The sequence below is a fragment of the Manis javanica genome, chromosome 10 (genome assembly GCF_040802235.1).
Source record: "Manis javanica isolate MJ-LG chromosome 10, MJ_LKY, whole genome shotgun sequence".
Taxonomy (NCBI): Eukaryota; Metazoa; Chordata; class Mammalia; order Pholidota; family Manidae; genus Manis; species Manis javanica.
Genome location: NC_133165.1, coordinates 53886386 through 53906472, shown reverse-complemented (window position 1 = coordinate 53906472; position 20087 = coordinate 53886386). Strand labels below are relative to the sequence as shown.

Below are 20087 nucleotides of genomic sequence, written 5' to 3'. Positions count from 1 at the left end.
AGAATGTGGATTTCTGACCTCTGTCAGAAAAGACAATTGAAAAGGGCAACAAAGCGAGGAACAGATCCTGCCTTGAGATTAACCAAGAGGGGTTAAACTAGTACTAGTCACTCTCGCTTGGCCTCAGGTAAAGCCCAGTTGGAGCACTTAACTAGTCAGGCAGTTCACCTTCAGTTTCTCCTTAACAAGTGACGCTGGTATTTCAGAGGTTTGCAGTGAGGAGTGAATGAAGAGTGAATGCAAAGTGCTCAACACAGTGCCTGACGCACACAGCAAGCATTTAGTAAACGGCTCTTGGGAAAATACCCTGATTTTTTTTTTTTTTTTTTAAGCACAGGAAACACTAGAGCCCAAGTTCTGTGGTTGAAACGGATATCCGCCTTCATAGAAACGTACAGTGTGGTGAAAGCCCCAGTTTCCCTACGTGGTTTAGTTCTAGGGCAGCCCTTGCAGACTGCAGGTGTCTGAACTTCCTCGGTGCACAGCAAGGAGGGGTAGCCTGGGGGAGGGCTTATGCACGCCAAACAGCTGATCAGTCATAAAACCACTGGCAGTTTGAATCACGGATCGTTTTCCCACCGCCAGAGGCGGTTAGCGTCTTCGCTCGGCGGGTGTCTGGACTCCTCTCCACCCCCAGGGGCGCAGGTGGGCCAGGTAGCCAACGACCCCTCACAGCTCCGGCGCGCCTCCCGGGAGCCGTCGCTGCCGCTTATGGTCCTGGCGCCGCTGACGGCTCAGCCCGGTCTGTAAACGGGCGCCTGCCCCTCACAATCATGGCACCCCGAACGGCACAGCCTGGACCCTGAGGGGCGAGTGCCCCTCACAATCATGGCGGCAGAGACGGGCGGATGTGAGCCGCAGCACGAGCCGGCGGCCCCAGAACAGGCGGTCATGTGACTGGAAAGATGGCCGTCTTTCCTTGGTAAGGAAGAAGCGGCCGTCCGGTTTCGGGGAGGGCGGCCTGCGGTCTTTGGGTGTGTCTCTGCGAGCGGTGAGTGTTCGGGGGTGTGAGTGTGAGCTGCGCTCTCCGCTGGGTGCCGGTGGAGCCCCCCGCCCCGCCGCTGTCCTGACCACAGAGGCCCCGGCCGCCGCCCGGTCCTGCGGAGCCACCCCGTAGCGGGACGCGTGGGGTCCCGGCTCTCTCCCTGCCGTGCGACCCCGCGCATCCCACGCCCGCCTCTCCGCCCGTTCCCTGAGAACTCACGCTCCCGGCGTCCGCTTTCCCAGGAAAGTTGCTGCGGGTTCTGGGTGCGCTGGCTGCAGAGAATGCTGGGCTCAGCTGTGAGTCTGACAGCGCCAGGCCTTTCCTTGAGCTACTTGCCCCCCCCATGGACGGGACGTGCTTTTCTTACCTATAAAACGGCCGCCATTCACCCTAGCTGTGCAGGGCCCTGTGCTGGGCACTGAGGATGCCAAGCCTTCAGATGTACCCCTTGGCCCCAGGTTGCAGACACAGACCAGAAGGATGTCCAAAGGAGGTGTTCGCTTGAGGCGCAACTCCCCCTGGGGGCTCGGGAAACCTGCATAGAGAGACTTAATTTAGGCTGTGGAGGATGGATACCCAGGCCCGTCAGGGCTCCTGTGGCCGAGGTCACTCTAGGAGGGGCTGGTGCCTAGCCTCCACTGGGTGTTATGAGTGTGTGAAGAACCTGAACAAGTTGTGATGGTGACAGTGGCCTTAACTGGGAATGGGAGCTCTCCCCTGTGGATAAAATGAGAGTTCCTGTGGCCAGGATTTTCACCTGGCCCTGGTTGACTAGCTCACTGCACACTTGTGGGCAACACATGGCTGTTGACTCTATAAAAAGAGCTCCACCCAGTGCTCTGGGCACGACACCGTGGCAGGGCTGCAAGGCTGCAGGAGAGCAGAGCAGAGGCTGGAGTGGTGGCAGTGCCGAAGACAGAGGCCCAGAGGACGGCTGTGCAGAGAGGCCCAGAGGATGACTGTGCGGACAGAGGGGCCCAGAGGCAGAGACTGGCTTGCTGGCTGCAGACTCGTTCTGAGTGAATGGGATTCTAGTGACTGACCTGCCACCTGGAAATAAACTTGGGAATAACCCTTTTAACCCAAGAACGTTTGCTTGTCATTTTCTCTGGTCACACTGAATCCATAGCAAGCTTGCCCTGGGCTGAAACTCATTGGCAAGGAAATTGGTGAAAGTTGGCAGGGTTCACTGTTGACCAAGGAAAAAGACAGGCTGCCCTTATGGGAGGGATACTTCAGCAGGCTGCCCCTGTGAATAGGGAAACAGTGGATCGTCCCCCAGTGGGTATGTGGTCTGAGGTGGCTTGCCTCTTAGAGGACTGGGCCCCACCCCAGGACTAGAGGCAAGTGGAGGTGACACCTTGAGGCAGTAGGTGTGGCTCTTGATATAGTAAGCAGATCCTTTGAGAAGCAGAGTGCCCGTGAGGCAGTGGGGATTGTGGGTTGGCTGCTTCTCACAGTCTTAAAAAGGTCTACAGAGGATACCCAAGAAATGGCGGCGTGAAAACGTGAGCTGCAATACTAGTAGATTCCCTGAGGAGGGAAATGGCATTGATGCAAGAGGCGGCATGAGAACATGAGCTGCAGACTTCTGTGGATGCCCTGAGGAGGGAAATGGTATATGGCATTGATGTAAGAGGCGGCATGAGAACATGAGCTGCAGACTTCTGTGGATGCCCTGAGGAGGGAAATGGTATTGATAAGGGAGGAGGTGGCACGAGAGCACAGCTGCAAACCTCTGTGGATGCCCTGAGGAAGGAGATGGCCTTGATGCGGGAGGAGGCAGCACGAGAGCGCTGGCAGCAAGGTGCCATTGGACATGAGACGGCAGCGCTGCCAGGTGTTCTGAAGAAGGAAGAGGCCATCAAGGAAAAAGATGAACTCCTGAGGGAAGCACAGGTGGAGGTGGCATGAGAACGTCAGCTGCGAAGCATTGAGCTGAAGGTAAGAGACCTTCTGAAGACTGAGCTGGCATTGTTGTGAGGCAGTGTAGCAGAGGAGGCACTTGGAGTGGAGAGAAAGATGCCATCAGCCCCAGAAATGGAGTTGCTGGAGAAGGATGAAGGGGTGGTGCCAGAGGCACTGGCGCCTCCTGTATTGAAAGCACGCCCAGTGGTTGTAAAGAAAATGAAGACCCAGCAGCTGAAAGTTCCCCAAGGAGAGGAGCAGCCCCCTACCCAGGTCATGGAGCACTCTGTGCTCGGCTCCTATACTCAGGCTGAACTGGTGGATTTGGGCTCCCGGTTTAGGCAGAAGCCTTCAGAGTCAATATCAGCTTGGCTCCTGCATCTGTGGGACTTAGGGGTGGATGGAATTGTTCTGTCGGGATCAGAGATGGGAGGCTGTCTTTCCTGACCGTGCAGCCTGCCGTGAGGCAGCAATTACAAAATGCACATCAGATCCTAGGGAGTCACTCCCTCCTCTATTGGCTTATGGCCGCACTTTGTGCTGTGTGGCCCAATCAGGGTGATCTGCCATCCTCTCCTGTTAGATGGCAGACATATGCTGAACTCCAACAGGTGCTACGAGAGCTAGGCATAAGAAATGCCATCTATAGTCCAGAGAATTATAACCCAGATGAAGAGATTTTCACTACTGGGATGAGAAATATTGTACTTCTAATGGCTCCCACATCCCTCTTTGGGTCTCTAGTGGCCATTCTTTCCCCCCTCACTTAGGGCATCCTGTGAGGTGACATGTACAGTAGCAGACTTAGGAGAGGCAGAAGCAATGAGAATCCAGAAAGAAAGAAGACCTGTTACTCACAAGAAGAATTTACAGGGCCCTATGAAGGTTACGAGGACCCAGATGTGGGTTGATTTAATACAGGCAGGAGCAGATGGAAGGAAATTAGATGGAAAGTCCAATAGGATCTTACTAGAGCTATGGCAACAGCTGAACCCAGAGCAGCAGTTCCAGCCATTAAGACCAAAGAGGCAGAGGTCAGAGACAGAACCATGAGTCCGGCCTGTGTGCCTGCAAGACTTTTTGCTGGAGAGGCTGGAGAACAATATTTGAGCTTCCTTGCACAGGGACCATTGCAGAGGACTAAGGGCCCATAGACTGAGAGGAAAGAATCCTGAAGGGGTGGAGTGTGGATAAAATGAGAGTTCCTGTGGCCAGGATTCACACCTGGCCCTGGTTGATTAGCTCACTGCACACCTGTGGGCAATACATGGCTGTTGACTCTATATATATATGAAGAGCTCCACCCAGTGCTCTGGGCACGACACAGTGGCAGGGCTGCAAGGCTGCAGGAGAGCAGAGCAGAGGCTGGAGTGGTGGCAGCACCGAAGACGGGGGTCCAGAGGATGGCTGTGCGGGACGACTGTGAAGAGATGCCCAGAGGATGGCTGTGCAGACAGAGGGGCCCAGAGGCAGAGACCGGTTTGCTGGCTGCAGACTCGCTCTGAGTGAATGAGATTCTAGTGACTGAACTGCCACCTGGAAATAAACTTGGGAATAACCCTTTCACCCCAAGAATGTTTTGCTGTCATTTTCTTTGGTCACATTGAATCCATAGTGAACTTGCCCTGGGCTGAAACCCATTGGCAAGACATCCCCTAATCTCAGAAAGGGATATTGTCTGACCTGACTTTCCAAGTGATGTGGTTTACACTGAATGAGTGAGTGAGCGAAGGAAATATACAGTCCTAGACCCTAGAAACCATCAGATGGAGCCTTCTGGTTTTATGCTTGGTAAACTGCTGTCTTATTCCCTTCACCTGGCTTTCTCTTGGGTCTTTGAAAGACTCGATCCACCAACTCAGGATTGGATGCCCCTCAGCTCTTCCATGCCCTGAGTTTCCTTTGACCTATTCATGTGAAACTCCTTTTAGGGATTCATTAGAGCTTAAACACCAAAAAACCATGAGAAGCATCTGGCTTCAGTAAAATGTGAAATTTTGTAATCAGAAAATCCAGGAAGATGCTGTTTTCATTTCCACCTCCCAATACATTTTTACCTTTGGTGTTTTTACTTTAAATTACAAACAGGGGGAGGTGCCATAAACCTCTTAGCAAGCTGGGGTCTCCCCAAGTTCCTAATTACTAATCCAGCTGCACTCTAGACAGTCCTGTGTGGTAACCCACGTTTACCTTTCAGTTTCCCCGCTAAGACTTGTTTGCTCCTTAAAAGTTAAAGAGATTGAGTTTTAGCCATCTCTGTGCTTGGCATGGTGCTTGACAGGTAGTGAGTGCCCAGTATTAGTTATGGAACAAATGACTAAACGGAGAAGGCCTACTAAGGAGAAATGTGTTTGTGACATTAAATTTGACATTTATTGAGCCTTTTCATTTGTGTGCCAGACACCACGCTAAGTGCTTAATGTGCAACATCTCATTTAATCCTTGTAACAACCCCATTTTTCAGGTGATGAAATAGAGGCAGAGAGATGAAACAGTTTACTTAAAGTCATACAACCTGCAAGGAACCCTAAGGCTTGGAGCCCAGAGCCTATGATCTTCATCATTATCAGTTGGGCCTCTAATCTAGGTCTTGGGGTGAAGTTTCCAGATTGCAGGGGTGTCCCAAGCGCCCTTGAATTGTCATGGGCCTTCCCAGAATGCCTCTTCTCCCCCCTCCAACCCCTTTTTGTTAGCTCATATATTTTGACCTGCCTGGCCTAACATATGAGACATCCAGTACACCCTGAATCACATTTCCCATTTATCCTCTTTAAAGTGCCACCCTTTGGGGTCAGAATTTCTATATCTTTTTAGTCTCTTGAGGGGGAGGGTATATTGTGATTGTGGTAGAAAAAACTATGTGGCCATAGTATGTCATTAGTAATTAAAAAATCACTTGAGAATTAAAATAGTTGACAAAAATCATTTAATGGATTTTGGCATTTCCTGTATAAGGAGATTGATGTAATAACTGATAATGGAATTTCTATGCATGCAGATTATCAGATGTAAATAAGCTTAAAATGGGGCATTGTCAACCTATAATGTGCATAAAAATCACCTGGGAGTTTTGTTAAAATTCAGGTCCTGATTTTATAGGTCAGGGTTATTTCAAACACTCCCTATGTGATGTTCACCTTGCTAGTGATCTGTGGACCACACTTTGAGTAGTCAGGAGCTAGACCCAGCCAGGAGTAGAGGTATGAAATGTTAGCCGTTTTTTTTTTCTGTGACAGCTGCCAAGGAGCCAACTAGCCTTTTGCATGCTAGGAGCTGGGGTTGAGGGAATTTTTACCAGCTACTACCTCAGCTATGTTAGCAGGAAAAAGGATGGTAAAGATTTTTGAGAAAATGCCTAGTAGAGGTCATTGTTCATCTTACTAAAGACTCAGGTGTTAAAGAAAATGCTTCAAGGCTTCAAACTGCAAGAAACCCTAAGGAGCAGAGAACAAATTTGAGGAACTAACAGAAAAAGTGAGAGGAAGATCAGAATACTATAGTGGTTGGAAATGGACTTTCAAGAAGGGTAAATGTTATTCATTTTTTTTAAGGTTTTTCCAGAGGCAGTACTGTTTTTTTTCCCAAAGTTTCCCTGCCCTCTAACTTAAAAAAAAATTTTTTTTTCGAAACTTGGTCCTTAAAAAAATAGAAGTAGGTAGTTGCTTAATTTTTCAAGTTCTGAAGATGATCTGTAGATGATCTGCCCAACAATTGAATTAGAGTTGGGGTGCCTCTGTTTACATCTGTCTCTGTCACCTGCTGCTGGGACAGAGCAACTTGGTCTATTACAAATTACCAGCAGTCTAACAGCCTCAGCTTCTCCATCTGAAAATGGGCATGCTCCACAGGGTTGGTTGAATGAGCAAGTCGAGGTAAAGGGCTTGGTCTGAATCCTGGTATTTAATAAATGAGAATTAGTATTTGATTGTTAAATACCACATCACACTGCTCTTTTGATACAGCGCCTTTCTCAGTCACTTGATTTGTTCATAATCATTACAGGAATGGAAAAACACATTTTCAACCGAATTGCAGGTCAGATTCTATTTCTACTCATTCTGTGAAATGAACCTTTCAAAAATCTGTTGATTAAAGTTTAGAGTGACCTGAAAAGAAGAAAATGTAATTTGATTTTTAAAACTCTGTTGTGGCTGTTGATGACTGTTACTCCAATTCTTGGGGGATTTGTTTTGTAAGTCAAGGATTGGCTAACAGCATATCAAAAGGAGTTTGGAGGAGTATAGGTGACTTCAACTGCAGTATTTTTAAAAGATGAAGACCATGTGTTAAGACTGTTTTGTAAATGTGACGTAGAGGGACTAAGCAATATGCTGTGGTAGGGTTTTTCCCTTAAAAAGGAAAAAGAAGTAGAGGCTAGTCTGTATTGTTAGGTAATCTCCTTTCCAGCTCTCAACGTGAAATTTATTTAGAAAGGGATAGAAATATAGAAATGAAGTCAAATGGGTTCTCAGTTCTCTTGCCCTGAGTTAGGTTTCTGGGTTAGCAAGGTTTACTGAGAAAACTGACTAAAATATTGCATGACACAAAATATTAAATCATGAAGCTGTGAATGGGGACAGGATTGGTGGTGTGGAGATACGGGATGAATTCAAGGAATTTGGAGGCCAGGGAAACATTGCCAGCTTCCTGTGGTCTTTGAGAATTTAACAAGTTTTAAAATGTTATGCTCTTTACCAGCCATTCTGTCTATAATAAGTCATTTGTCTCTTGCACTTTAAGAATTCAGGAGAGGCTGACCCTGTTTAACCCTTTGCTTAGAAATTTCCTCAACCAGATACCCAATTTCACTCTTCACAAATTCTCCCTTCCACAAACACCAGGATGTGAACAGGGTTCAGCCAAACTCTTTGCCACTTCTTAAAAGGGTCCCCTTTCCTCCAACTGGCCAATAACAGAGAAGGCTGGGTGAGGAAACTGGCTTCACCTCCCTGAGCTTCCGTCTGTCTTGGCATCTGGCCTCGCAGGTCTTCCATGCCTCGACAGCTCCTCATACCTTCAAACTGATATCTAAAAGAATTTATTTAGCATTTCTTATTGGTCTTGGTGGAAACACTTTTCTGCAACAAACTACATCATCATCGAAGAAGTCTCAGCAAAGTTTTCAGTGTATTATGTATCTCTATCAGTTAATTGGTTTCTGGGTTTTGCTGTTTCTCAGGCATTCCAGAAATAGGAACTACAAAGCTGAGTTTGCATCATGCCGGTTGGAGGCTGTACCATTGGAGTTTGGGGACTATCACCCACTGAAACCCATAACTGTAAGTTTTGTCAACGTCCTCTCTAAACAATACTCGTATTTCATAAAATCAGACAATATTCCTGGGTCTTTTCCATTTTGCCAGTGGTAGCTACTGTTGCATATTTAAGTCAACCACTGTGTTGCCTGTCCCCATTTTTTGAGACGTTGGCCTTCCCATCATTTTTATTCTCCCCTTTCTTCTATTAGTGAGGTTGTCATGAGTGTGAGATGCCTTTGTTCCTGATTTGGAGGTATGAACATTATAAATCTTCTTAATTTGCCTACTTGGAATATTCAGAGTCACTAATTACAAGTATACGGTGTTGTCCTAAATGGCCTCTTAGTCTATCTGTAAGTTTATTTAAAAAAAACAAAACAAAAAGCAGGCAGGAGATGTAGATGGCCCTTCTCTTCTGAGTTGGCACTTTTATTAGCACGTAGTAGGGGAAATGCGGCTGCCATCATGGGTGGAGAGGAGGAAAGCAGATGCCAGTGGAGAGCAAGGAAAAGAAGTTTCTTAGTGACAGAGAACCTGAGAACATACACATGTGATTACATAAAGCAAGAAGTCACGACACTGAGCTTCGGCCTCCCAGGACCTCTTAAGTGCACATGGGCTCCTGCAGCTGTAGCTAACCCACGGGTTAACTGAATCCTTCTCAGGAACTCCCCCCGCACGTGGAAATAGACTAACTGCAGCAGCTGCAAGCTCACATCCTAATGGCTTAGCAACAGCACAACAGGGGGAGTCTTTTCTCCAGCAGTTTTTGTTTGCTCGGTCATGTTATTTCACTCCCTGAACCAACTCTGTGATGGAGCGTAGAATATGCTCGCTGATTGGTTTGGGCCTAGTGCCCACCTTGGGACCATAAGCAGAGTCTACCCCACCGGGCCTGTGGGAGCTGAGAGTTGGGAGGTGAAGGAGTAGGTGCCAGGCAGATGAAAACAATAAATGTGCATCCGTGGAAGGCACTTCACTCAATCACCTGGGGTTAGTGTGAGACCCTTCAGGTTTAGGGTAAAGTCTTCAATAGGACTGCCCTCACTCCAGACACCAGTCACAAGTTTAGGGGTCCCCAGGCCACCCTGTGAACAACTGGTTAGAAGTCCAAGGGTTTCCTGAAACCCCCCCCTCAGGTTTAATAATTTGCTAGAACAAGTCACAGAACTCAGAGAAGTTCTATACTTACGCTTACGGTTTTCTTATAAAGGATATGAATGATGATGGGACAAGAGACACATAGGGCAAAGGTCTTGAACATATAGCTCCCGTGCCCTCTGCCTGTGGAATCAGGGCACACCACCTCCCAGCACTTCATGTGTTCACAATCTAGGAAGCTCCACTGAGCTTCAGTGTCCATACTTTTTATTGAGGTTTCATTCCATTGGCATGATTGGTTGAGTCCTGCAATATCTGACTGAACTTGATCTACAGCCTTCCCTCCCCTCCCTTGAGGTCAGACTGACCTCACCTGGCTCAAGGGTCCTCTAATCACGTGGTTGGTCTTGTGACCAGTGCCCTTGCTGAATCATCTCATTAGCATAAAGTCAACTGTGATCTGGAAGATCCTGAATGATGGATGTTCTAGGGTCTTCTTTCTAGGGACCAGGGGAAAGATGCCCTTTTATCCAACACTCCTTCATTCTGCTCCATCCTATCCTCTCTCTGTGAAGAGATTGGTTTTCTCTGCTTCCCTATGGACACATGTCCAAAGTGTCCCTCACTGTCCCTCAGCTGCTGGCCTCTGGGCTTTCAAAGCTTCCTTATTTAAAAAGCAGTGGAACCTAACTAGTCCTCCTGGACACCACTTGTAAATTTCCAGCGGAAACTCTTGTTGGATCCTCTTAGCTCAGCGGTTCATCCCTGGTCTGGTCATCTCTAAAACTGGGAAGAGATGGGTCCAGTGGAAGAAAGATAGGACATCACCCTCCATATCCCCCCTATACCTCAGCACATGCACTAGCACGTGGCTTTGGGAGAAGTTCTCCAAAAGGAAGGATGTTTTCATTCTCCAATACCAAAAGGAAGAGATGTTCTTCCTTTCTGAGGATCTTCTGGGCATTCCCTGCATTGTAGTGTGCAGAACCACTGGGATTGTCCTCAAAGTAGGACGACCCTGGGATTTTTGGTAACCTGGTTCATTATGCCACCTAGCCTATTGCTGCCTTACAGATACCTGCTAATCTTGTTGAGATGCAAATTCGGATGCACTGGATCAGAGGCAGAACTTGAGATGTGCATTTTTGCTGAGCTCCCAGGTGACACGGCTGCTGCTTGTCCAGGGGCCATACTTTGAGCAAGAAGGCCCTATAGGAATGTGATTACATTACCACCTTCTAATCGCTATGGCCCTGTCTCTTCCCTCCTGACTCCACCTTCTCTTCCTCAACAATTGGGATTCTGAATCATGTCAGCTTGTCACAAAAAATAAGTGTCCCTGCTGCAAAGGACTGGTCAGTGTAACACATGGGGATGAGGGGTAACCTGTTTCAGTGCTTCACTGGGAAAAGTCAGAGATTTCCATTTGACCTCCACAAATTTCTCTGAAGGTCACGGAGTCAAAGACGAAGAAAGTGAGCCGGAAAGGAAGCACCTCCTCCACGTCCTCCTCGTCCTCCAGCTCCATGGTGGACCCACTGAGCAGCGTCCTGGATGGGACTGACCCCCTCTCCATGTTTGCAGCCACTGCTGACCCTGCAGCCACGGTGGCCGCTACAGTGGGTGGCCATCCAGTGGGTACAGGGGTGGAGGTTTTCATTTATTTGTTTTTAAATTACACATGTCACCCAGGGATGCATTCTGGTTGTCATAGTTGAGATAGTCCAGACATCCACAGGGTGCAGCCCCTGCCAGAGAGAGGCTGTGACAGATCCTCGAAACATTTCCTCTCTTTTTTCAAGCATTTTAAAATTGACTCTTAGTTTTAATTTCTCTCTTTTTATAATTATTTCTTTTGGATTATTCTTATGTAATTACATGTAATTCACTAGTTTTTCATGTCAAACACTGAAGATGAAGTCTTCCCTCCTTCTGTTTGCCAGCCTGGAGGTGGTCCATACTGTATTTTCCATAACTTTGTATTTTCATAGATATGAATGACAGCAATTTCTGAGCATTGACACATGTACTCATATAAAGAACATTAATAGTAGTATCAGCTTACTGTGTGGCAGGTGATTTCTAAGTGCATCCAGATTAGTTGCCATACAGCCTTGTCAGAGACACATGAGAATCCTCAACTAAAGAGGCACATGTGGAGGAAGATGTTAAGTAACACCCAAGTTGAAATTCAAACCGGACTAATCTGACTTCAGAATGCACACTCTCAGCTGTCATTCTGTGCTGGCATTGCATTAATCTGTGTATTTTCTTTAACATAAATTGAACTATATTAATATATATATTTTTAATTTGACAATACGTATTGGAGAGCTTCCCATATTAGTACACATAGAATCACCTTATTTAGAATGGCTGTGTCATATCCTGAAGAATGTGTCCATACTTTTAATTCACCATTCTGTTTCCATTGTAGACGTAGACTGTTTCTGGTATTTGCTGGTGTAGACAGTGATTGATGTATTGGTCCTTGAACGTACATATATCTTGGTGCACACGTGCAAGCATTTCTGCAGGGTAACTTCTTAGCAGTGCATTACTGGGTTAAGGCAGTGTATATTAAGGTTTTGATGGCTACTACCAAATTGTTCTCCAAAAAGGTTTTGCCAGTTTATACTTCCACCAGCAATATTCCAGAGTGCCTGTCTCTTTGCATCTTTGCCAACTGGATATTATCTGTCATTTTAACCCTTTGCCATTTTGGTCACTGAAAATGGTCTCTTTTGAGTTTGCCTTTCCTTAATTCATAATGAGTTTGGACATCTTTTGATGTTTATTGGCCTGAATATGAATTGGCCTGAACATTTTATTGTAGTAAACCTTTAGGCAGGTCTGTACTATTCTGCAGGGAGGGACTGTCTGCCTTCTGCTTATACTTTTATTTATTTGATTTGATTTTAAATTTCAGTGTAGTTGATATGTAAGTATATAACACAGTGCTTTACCAGTTACCCACATTATTAAATCCTCACCCCAGCTAGTGCACTTACTATCTGTCAATATAGAAAGATGTTACAGAATCATTGACTGTATTCCCCTTGCTGTACTATCACCCCTGTGACCAACTTATATTATGATTGAGATTTTTGTGCCCTTTTATCCCCCCTGGTAACCACCAGTCACTTCTCAGTGTCTGAGTATATTGTTATTTTATCCATTTTGTTTTGTTTTGTTTATAGGTTCTACAAATAAGTGAAATCATATGGTATTTATCTTTCTCTTCCTGGCTTATTTCACTGAGCATAATCCCCTCTAGGTCCATCCATGTTGTTGCAAATGGCAGGGTTTCTTTCTTTTTTATGGCTGAATGATATTCCATTGTGTATATGTGCTACCTCTTCTTCATCCATTCATCTATTGATGACACTTAGGTTGCTTCCATTTCTTGGCTATTGTAAAAAATGTGGCAATAAACATAGGGGTGCATATGTCTTTTTGAATTAGGGATTTTGTTTGGGTAGATTCCTAAAAGTGGAGTTACTGAGTTGTATGGTATTTCTATTTTTAGTTTTCTGAGGAACTTTCTTACTGCCGTTCACAGTGGCTGCACAGTCCACACTCCCACCAACAGTGTAGGAGGCTCCCCTGAATACTTTTATCTTTTTAGCTTTACTGAGGTATAAAGACAAAATTGTAAGATAAAGTGTACAGTGTTTCGATTTGACATACCTATACCTTGTGAATGGAAAGGATTTCCCTCCGTTGAGTTAATTAGCACAGCCATCACCTCATCCATTTACCTTTTTTTTAATGAGAACATTTAAGTTTTCCTCTCCTAGCAAATTTCAAGTGTACAATACTGTGGTCACCCTATTTGCTGGTACTTCTTTTTTTAAAGATTCAAATGCTGCTGCTGCTGAAGAGATTGTCTTGCCTCTCCTTAGGACAGCTCCAGAAAGAAACGTGACAGAGATGATAGCTCCATCATGGGGTCCGACTTTGAGCCTTGGGCCAGCAAACGTGGAGAAATCCTCGCCCGCTACACCACCACAGAAAAGCTGTCTATCGTGAGTATAGGACACTTTCCTCCAGGGGCTACTTCAGATTCAGTTGTCAATTTATTTTTGTTATTTTGATCTGCACCCCATTCCAAGGTGTGGGTTTTTCTGCCCCACCAAGCAATTCCCCGACACCAGCCAGGTGTCCTACAGTTTAAATCAAGTCTGACCCTGTCTACCTGGAGATGGCATCAGATCCCATGGGTTGCGGGCTCAGGCCCACAGAACTGCCCTCCTCTTCACGGCCAGTCACAAGACGAGGTTGTTACCCATGCTTCTGACTGACTGCAGATCGGAAGTTCTCACCACCCCGTCGGATCGATTAATTTGCTAGAGCAGCTCACAGAACTCAGGAAACCAGTTTACTCACTAGATGGTCAGCTTATTACAAAGGATGATAGGACTCAACAGCCAGATGAAAAGACATGTAAAGTGAGGTCCCAAACAAAGGAGCTCTTGTCCCTGTGGATTTTTGGATCCAGAATGGTGGCACGTGGATGCTTTCTGGTATCCCTGTCTGGGAGCTCTCTGAGTTTGGGTTTTTATGGAGGCTTCATTACCTAGGCCTGGTTGATTGAATCACTGACCATTCACTGTTGGACTCTACCTCCAGTCCCTCCTCTCCCCATTGGGGGTGGGACTGAAAATTCAGACCCTTTAGTCACATGGTTGGCTTCACTGGCACCCACCCAGTCCCCACCCTTTGGTGCAGGTCCAGAGTCACCTTGTTAACATAACAAAAGACAACTTGTCCTCATCACAGGAAATTCCCAGGGATTTAGGAGCTCCGCTGGGAGCAGGGCAGACAAATCCATATTTCTTACACATCATAGCATTACAGTTATGGAAGTGCAGCTCCCAAGTCTTGTAAGTCTCACGTTCACTGCCAGTGTTAGTTGGGAGGAAATGTGCTGACTGGTTTCTTGGAATCAGGGATGTAGCACAGGTCAGAGAAAGAATTGCACAGGCATCCTGATTCTGGGGAGTTTGAATTATGACGTGAGGAGAGCGCCCTGGAGATGGTTTATTTTGTCCTGTTGCTCAGTGAGTCCCACTCAGCCAGCTTCTTTCAGGGCAGGAAGTTCATGGTTTCCCAGGGTGCTGCTAGGTGAAGTCACTGGCTTGTGCCCAGGGACATACATGAAAGACAAGGGGCTCACCGTCTACTTGGGAAGTTGCTTAGGGAACGAAAGGCTCAGGGGAGCTGAGACCAACTCAGGAAGGCAGGTGAGTGCCTGTGTTCCTGAGGACCAGGCTCAGTTGCTTAGGACTGGAGCCCTCCCTGATGGTGATACCATTACCTGTGACATAATTTAGGTGACACGTGTCTCTCTTGCCACTGAAAGGAAGTCAGAGGTGGGTAGCCCAGGGCTGGTACTGCAGCTCCACAGGCATCAAGGACCTGGCTCCTTCTGTCTTGCTGCTCTGCCGGGGTCAGTGTCACCTCATGTCCAGGTTGTTAGCAGGAATGGGGAAGGTAGGATGCTCCTTCTCTCACCTCTGGCGACTTCCAGAGTCCCCCTCCACTGATGCGAGGGAAGCTGGGACGACGAACGTGATGCGGTGCTATCAGAAGTCGGGGCTGTGAGCGCAGAGGAAGGGGTGAGCTCGGAAGGCAGCCAGGAGGGCTCTGCCACAGCCTTTCCTCTCCCCCTCTCTCCCAGGGGTGTACTGGGGCAGAACAGGCAGAATTGCTGGACTATTAAATTTTTTCTTATTCTCTGAATGCACTGAATTAGAGTGTGATTCTCAACCAGGAGTAATTTTACCCTTTGGGGGACGTACGACAATGTCTGGAGATGATTTTGGTTGTCACAGCTGTGGAGTGGCTACTTGCATCTAGTGGGTGGGGACCAGGGGTGCTACTCAGCGTCCTTCAGTGTACAGGATGGCCCCCAGTGACAGAATCTTCAAGCCCTGTAGGTCAGTTGTACCAGGTTGTGAAACCCTGATTTAGAGTCAACTAAATGCTGTCACATGACCCTCATTGTCCTTAAAATTTTGCTACATCTTGGCTCACTTTTGAGAGTCCTGAGCTGAGCAGAAATTTGAATCACCAGTAGTTTCCGGTGAGCTGTATTTTCCTCCTTGGCATAAACATTTGTGTTTTTTATTTGGATCAATAAATGGCTTTGTTAGAAAATGATGGGTTGTATCATCTTAATGCTACTTGAATAATTTAAGTATAAGTTTTTTTGTTACAGAATCCAGTAAGTTTTAAAAAATACCAGCATGTTTTTTGTTTTTTGTTTTTTGCCTGTGCAGAATCTGTTCATGGGATCTGAAAAAGGTGAGTTTTTATTGTTTTGATGGGGAATTTTTCCATTCCTTTAATATAATTTTACAAGGAAAACGTATAGTATCCACTCTTGATGCTTACTTCAGTTGAAGCTGTTATTTCCTAGATGATGTGTGGACTTAGTAGAATTGAAATACATACTTAGATAATGAATGAAAAAAAAAAGACTTAAGAGATTACTAGGAGTAAAACAAGCTCAGTGCTTGGTTTTCAGGTTACAGAGCAATAGTCTCCCCTCTAAGTGCCTCCTTGCCAATTGGGGGACAGTTGTAACTCCTCTTTTTAGAGATCCATCCTTTGCCTTCTTTATTCCTTGTGAGAACAGACACACTAGGGAGGTGAGTCAGGCAGGCCTCACAGCCACTCGTGCCTGAACACAGCAGTTCTCAATTTCTTCTGCCAAGACTCAGGGCCAGAAGCTCTGGACCAGGGTGTCTCAAACTAGCTGTGCAGGAGGGTCACCTGAAGAACAAATTTTATACCTTTTATACAAATACCACTGGGTCCCACTCTATCTGTTAAACTAATCCTAGGAATGGGACCCAGGAATTCCTTGCAGAAGCTCCAGGTGATTCTGAAGTGACTGAGGTAGGTCGTATACCACTGGGGTGCAGATGAGCGCAGCTGTGGCCTGTGTGCCAGTCGCTGGTACGGCAGCTGCAGTTGTCCCCCACTTCCCTGCAGACTGAGACAGCACATTGGAAATCAGAGAATGAGCACCGCTGTTACGGACGTAACGTTGACACCAAACCATAAAAACTACGTTATACCACTGCAAAAAGTCTGCCAATAATCACTTGCTGGTGAGATTGTAGAGCAACAGGAACTCTCTTAAGCTGCCAGTGGTACTGTAAAATGATACAACCATAGCACTTTTGCATTATCTACTAAACCTGAAGATGGGCCAACCCTTTGACCCAGCAGTTCCATTACTAGGATATACCCTAGATCAGAAATTGGCAGATTATGTCCTGTAGGCCAAATCTGGCTCAGTTTGATTTTGTAAATAAAGTTTTATTGGAGCACAGCCATGCCAATTTGTTTACACATTGTCTGTGGCTGCTTCTGTGCTATAATGTTAGAGTGAAGTAGTATAGAGACTTTGGTTCATAAAACCTAAAATATTTATATCTGGCCCTTTTATAGAAAGCATTTTTCCCAACTCTGCCCAAATCCATGTTTCTTAAAGTGTGGTCTCCAAGGACCAGGAACAGTGACATCACCTGGGAGCTCATTAGAAATGCAGAGCGTCAGGCTTTTCAGAGTGCCTGAAAATCAGAATCTGCATGTTAACTTACCTGTGATTCATGTACAAGTTGGAGAAGCAGGGGACATGCACAGAAATGTTCACAGAGACATTCTTTACAGTAGCCCCAGCCAGGAAACACCCAGACATCCAGCGACAGGAGAATAAAAAAGGATTGTAGTGTATTCACACAGTGGGAAATACTAGCAGCAGTGAAACTGGGTGCCCTGTAGTTCTGTGTTACATCACACGTCAATGTTATGAACTAAAGTTGGTAGTGAATGCATGAGACAGTAGGGTGGTAGTTCCAAAGGTTTATAATTATCTGTTAAAATGTACATATATGTTGATAGACAGTGACCTCGATGGAGGGGGTGAGGACTTGATAATATGAGTGAATGCTGAACCACTGTGTTGTGTATTTGAAACCATCATAAGATTGTATATCAATGATGCTTTAATTTAAAAAAATACATATATGCACTGTTCTACGTGTATTTGAAAGTGAAGTTTTGAAAAAGCAGAAACAAGGTAAAAAAAAAAACACATTGGCAACTTCTTAACTTTACTGGGTGTTCAGTAATTGTCTAATTGTGCCCTGCTCTTTGCTGGTCCCAGAGAGGGCTATGGGTTAATGCCAAAGCCAAGAAACTAGCGCTTGAAAGAATACACTTTAGTTCCTGAGGCTGAGCATGGTAGGGGACCTCAGACTCTACGACAGAAGCCCCATAAGATGGGGCAAAGGGTCTGAAACTGGAGACCCAGGAGAGCAACAGCCAGCTGAACAGCCAGCTTTGCCCTGTGGCTGGCCCACGCCCAGGAGTCCTTTCTTTCGTTTCTCTCTGCCAGTCGCTGCACATGGAAGGAATTGCGTTGACAGGTGATGGAAGCAGGCACAGCTAGTCCTGTTTGCTTGAAGGGAAGGCTTTGAAGCCCTACTGTTTCTACCTCTGGGCAGAGAGGGAGATCGTTGTTTTGCTAGCATAAGCATACAACAGTTCTGCAGTGTCATACGGGCCTTTTATTTTGAGAAAGCCTTTTGTGGAAAACAATTAAATGAGGGATTTTTGGCATCCTTATCCAGATCACCTTTCTTTAGGAATAAACAGTGCAGTGGAAAGTTTGTAAATATCAAACTTTTTTGAGGCTGAACTCCTGAGCTCCTAGGGCAGCTTCTAAACCAAAAAGCTTCCAGTGGAACTTTGGTTATATAAGGATGTTGCTTTCAAAACGTCAGTTTTCTGTAAGAAAATTGTTCCATGTTCTCTGTGTTTATGATGAAGTGCAGAGTGAAAGATGCCTTCCTTTGGGGTGTTGGTGACAGAGGAAAGCCACCTGTGTGACATGAATTCATTGTGTTTAGGCAAAGCTGGGAGTGCCACACCCGCAATGTCAGAGAAGGTTCGGACCAGGCTGGAGGAGCTGGATGACTTTGAGGAGGTGAGCAAGTTGTTTTCTGAATGCAGGGAGGGTTGACATTTGTGTTTCTTCTGCCACGTGACATCAATGTCTGTGGCTGCTGTTTGATTAATTCTTGAGCAGCGCATTGTGCTTTGTCCTTCTGGGGCACCAACTGATGCAGGGACAGATGCCAGTGGTGCACTTGGCCAGGCTCACAGGAGCCTGCCTTGGGCTGGTGTTCTGAAGGCATCTTTTCTCACCACAATGCCTGAGCAAAGCTGGGTTGTATGGGGACAGGGGCCACTGTACGAGCCAACCGGAGCCATCTCCCTGGGGTGCCACCTTGCCTGGTATACCCGTCATACTTTGCTGCAGAGGCTGCTCACGGCTGCTGTGCTGGCTGGACATGGCCCACAAGAATCTTAATTGGCCTGAATTTGCTTTTATAAAACAAGTCTCATTTACCAACTTTTAAAAACTACATTTAACATAGGGATCCAGATTTCTGGCTTGTCTTGAATTCTACCTGATTGAAGAATAAATAGTAGAATAAATTCTTGCTTTTACCCAGGGCAGGCACCACTGGGGTTGCACAGCCCTCGCTGTCGCAATTGACGCATAAACATTACTGGCTCCTTGAGATAGGTGAGATTGCGCCTTCTGGATTATAGTTCAGAGAGGCAGCATAGAGTGGTGGGTAAGAAGGTAAGCTGGAGTCAAACTGCCTAGATTTGAATCCTAGCTCCACCATTTGGTAATTCTGTGATTTGGGGCAAGGTGCTTAACAGCTCTGTGCCTCAATTTACTTACCTGTAAAATGGGGGTGCTACCTAGTCCGTGTCTCTTAGGATTGCTACAGGGACTAAAAGAGTTAATGTATATGAAGTGCTTAGACCACAGATGTTACATGCTCTGTAAGTGTTAGCTGCTGTCACCATCATTATCTTGAGTCTAGAGGCCTTAGCTTGGCTGCAGAGCCAAGAAATGGTCACTTTTGACTGCCTCAGCCCAGAAGAGACATAAGCCACTCTGCGCACAGCCCATTCGTGCAAACTGTCACCTCGCTTCTCCTACCACAAAGGATCAGGGAGGACCCTGTTTCACAGTTTGTGTGACTAGCTGGGATCAGTCTAAATTCCCTTAACCTTCTTCTTGTATTTCTACTTGTATTTCTTCACTTTGGATTCCAGAGCATGTTCATAGAAAAGAGATTTAGTTCCTGGCCTCCTTGTATGTGTTTGCATGGCCCTCATTTCTGTGAGCTGTGAAAACAACATCTTGACAATAGCCAAGGATGAATGAGCCTGTGCTGTGTGCCAAGGGCTCTGCTCTCTTTATGTATATATTGTTATTCTGTCTATGTCATGATCTTGCTGACTTCTGTGTGGGTTTTTGCCATGGTCTGCTCTCTGTCCCGAATGTTCTCTCCCTGCTCTAGTTAGCGCCACTCCCCCCTTGCCTAGTTAACACCTGTGCTCCACCTAGCGTTTGTCTCCAGTATCACTTCCTCCAGGAAACCATTCTTGATCACCCATTTTAAGTCCATTCCTTTGTGTTCCATATTTCTTGCATTATAAGATGAACCTTTCTGCCCACATTTGAATATCCCCCAAATTGGGCTCTCGGTGAGTGTCAGTGATCAGCACTTTTTCTTCCTTAATGTTACATGAAGCAGTGAACTGTGATGTGTGTCCTCATAGAATTGTTTCCTCCCAAGCATTTACCTCAGTTTGTATTAATGTCCATCCCATCTTCTGTACCTTAAACTCCATTCGTGCAGAAATAATGCCTTTTTACTCACCTTTGTATCTCAACCATCTGGTGTACCATGCCTTGCACACGGTAGAATACTTTATTCGTAGAATAAAGT

At 46.1% G+C, this 20087-nt stretch overlaps 1 protein-coding gene across 11 annotated transcripts in view; it reads left to right on the top strand.

Moving 5' to 3' along the window:
• The first annotated feature begins 366 nt into the window (after positions 1-366).
• The window catches only part of VPS35L (VPS35 endosomal protein sorting factor like), a 133811-nt gene continuing 114090 nt past the window's right edge, over positions 367-20087 (top strand). The window contains exons 1-6 of one of the 11 annotated variants that reach the window (XR_012122295.1): positions 367-922; positions 8073-8172; positions 10704-10904; positions 13158-13280; positions 15537-15561; positions 18180-18256. Coding sequence is in view for 9 of the 11 variants with exons in the window: in XM_036992110.2 (XP_036848005.2) it covers positions 906-922; positions 8073-8172; positions 10704-10904; positions 13158-13280; positions 15537-15561; positions 18180-18256 (543 nt within the window). In the remaining 2 variants the exon portion in view is untranslated. The remainder of the gene's footprint in view (positions 923-8072; positions 8173-10703; positions 10905-13157; positions 13281-15536; positions 15562-18179; positions 18257-20087) is intronic. The other 10 variants (XR_012122294.1, XM_036992110.2, XM_073215498.1 and 7 more) reach the window with 10 other exon arrangements.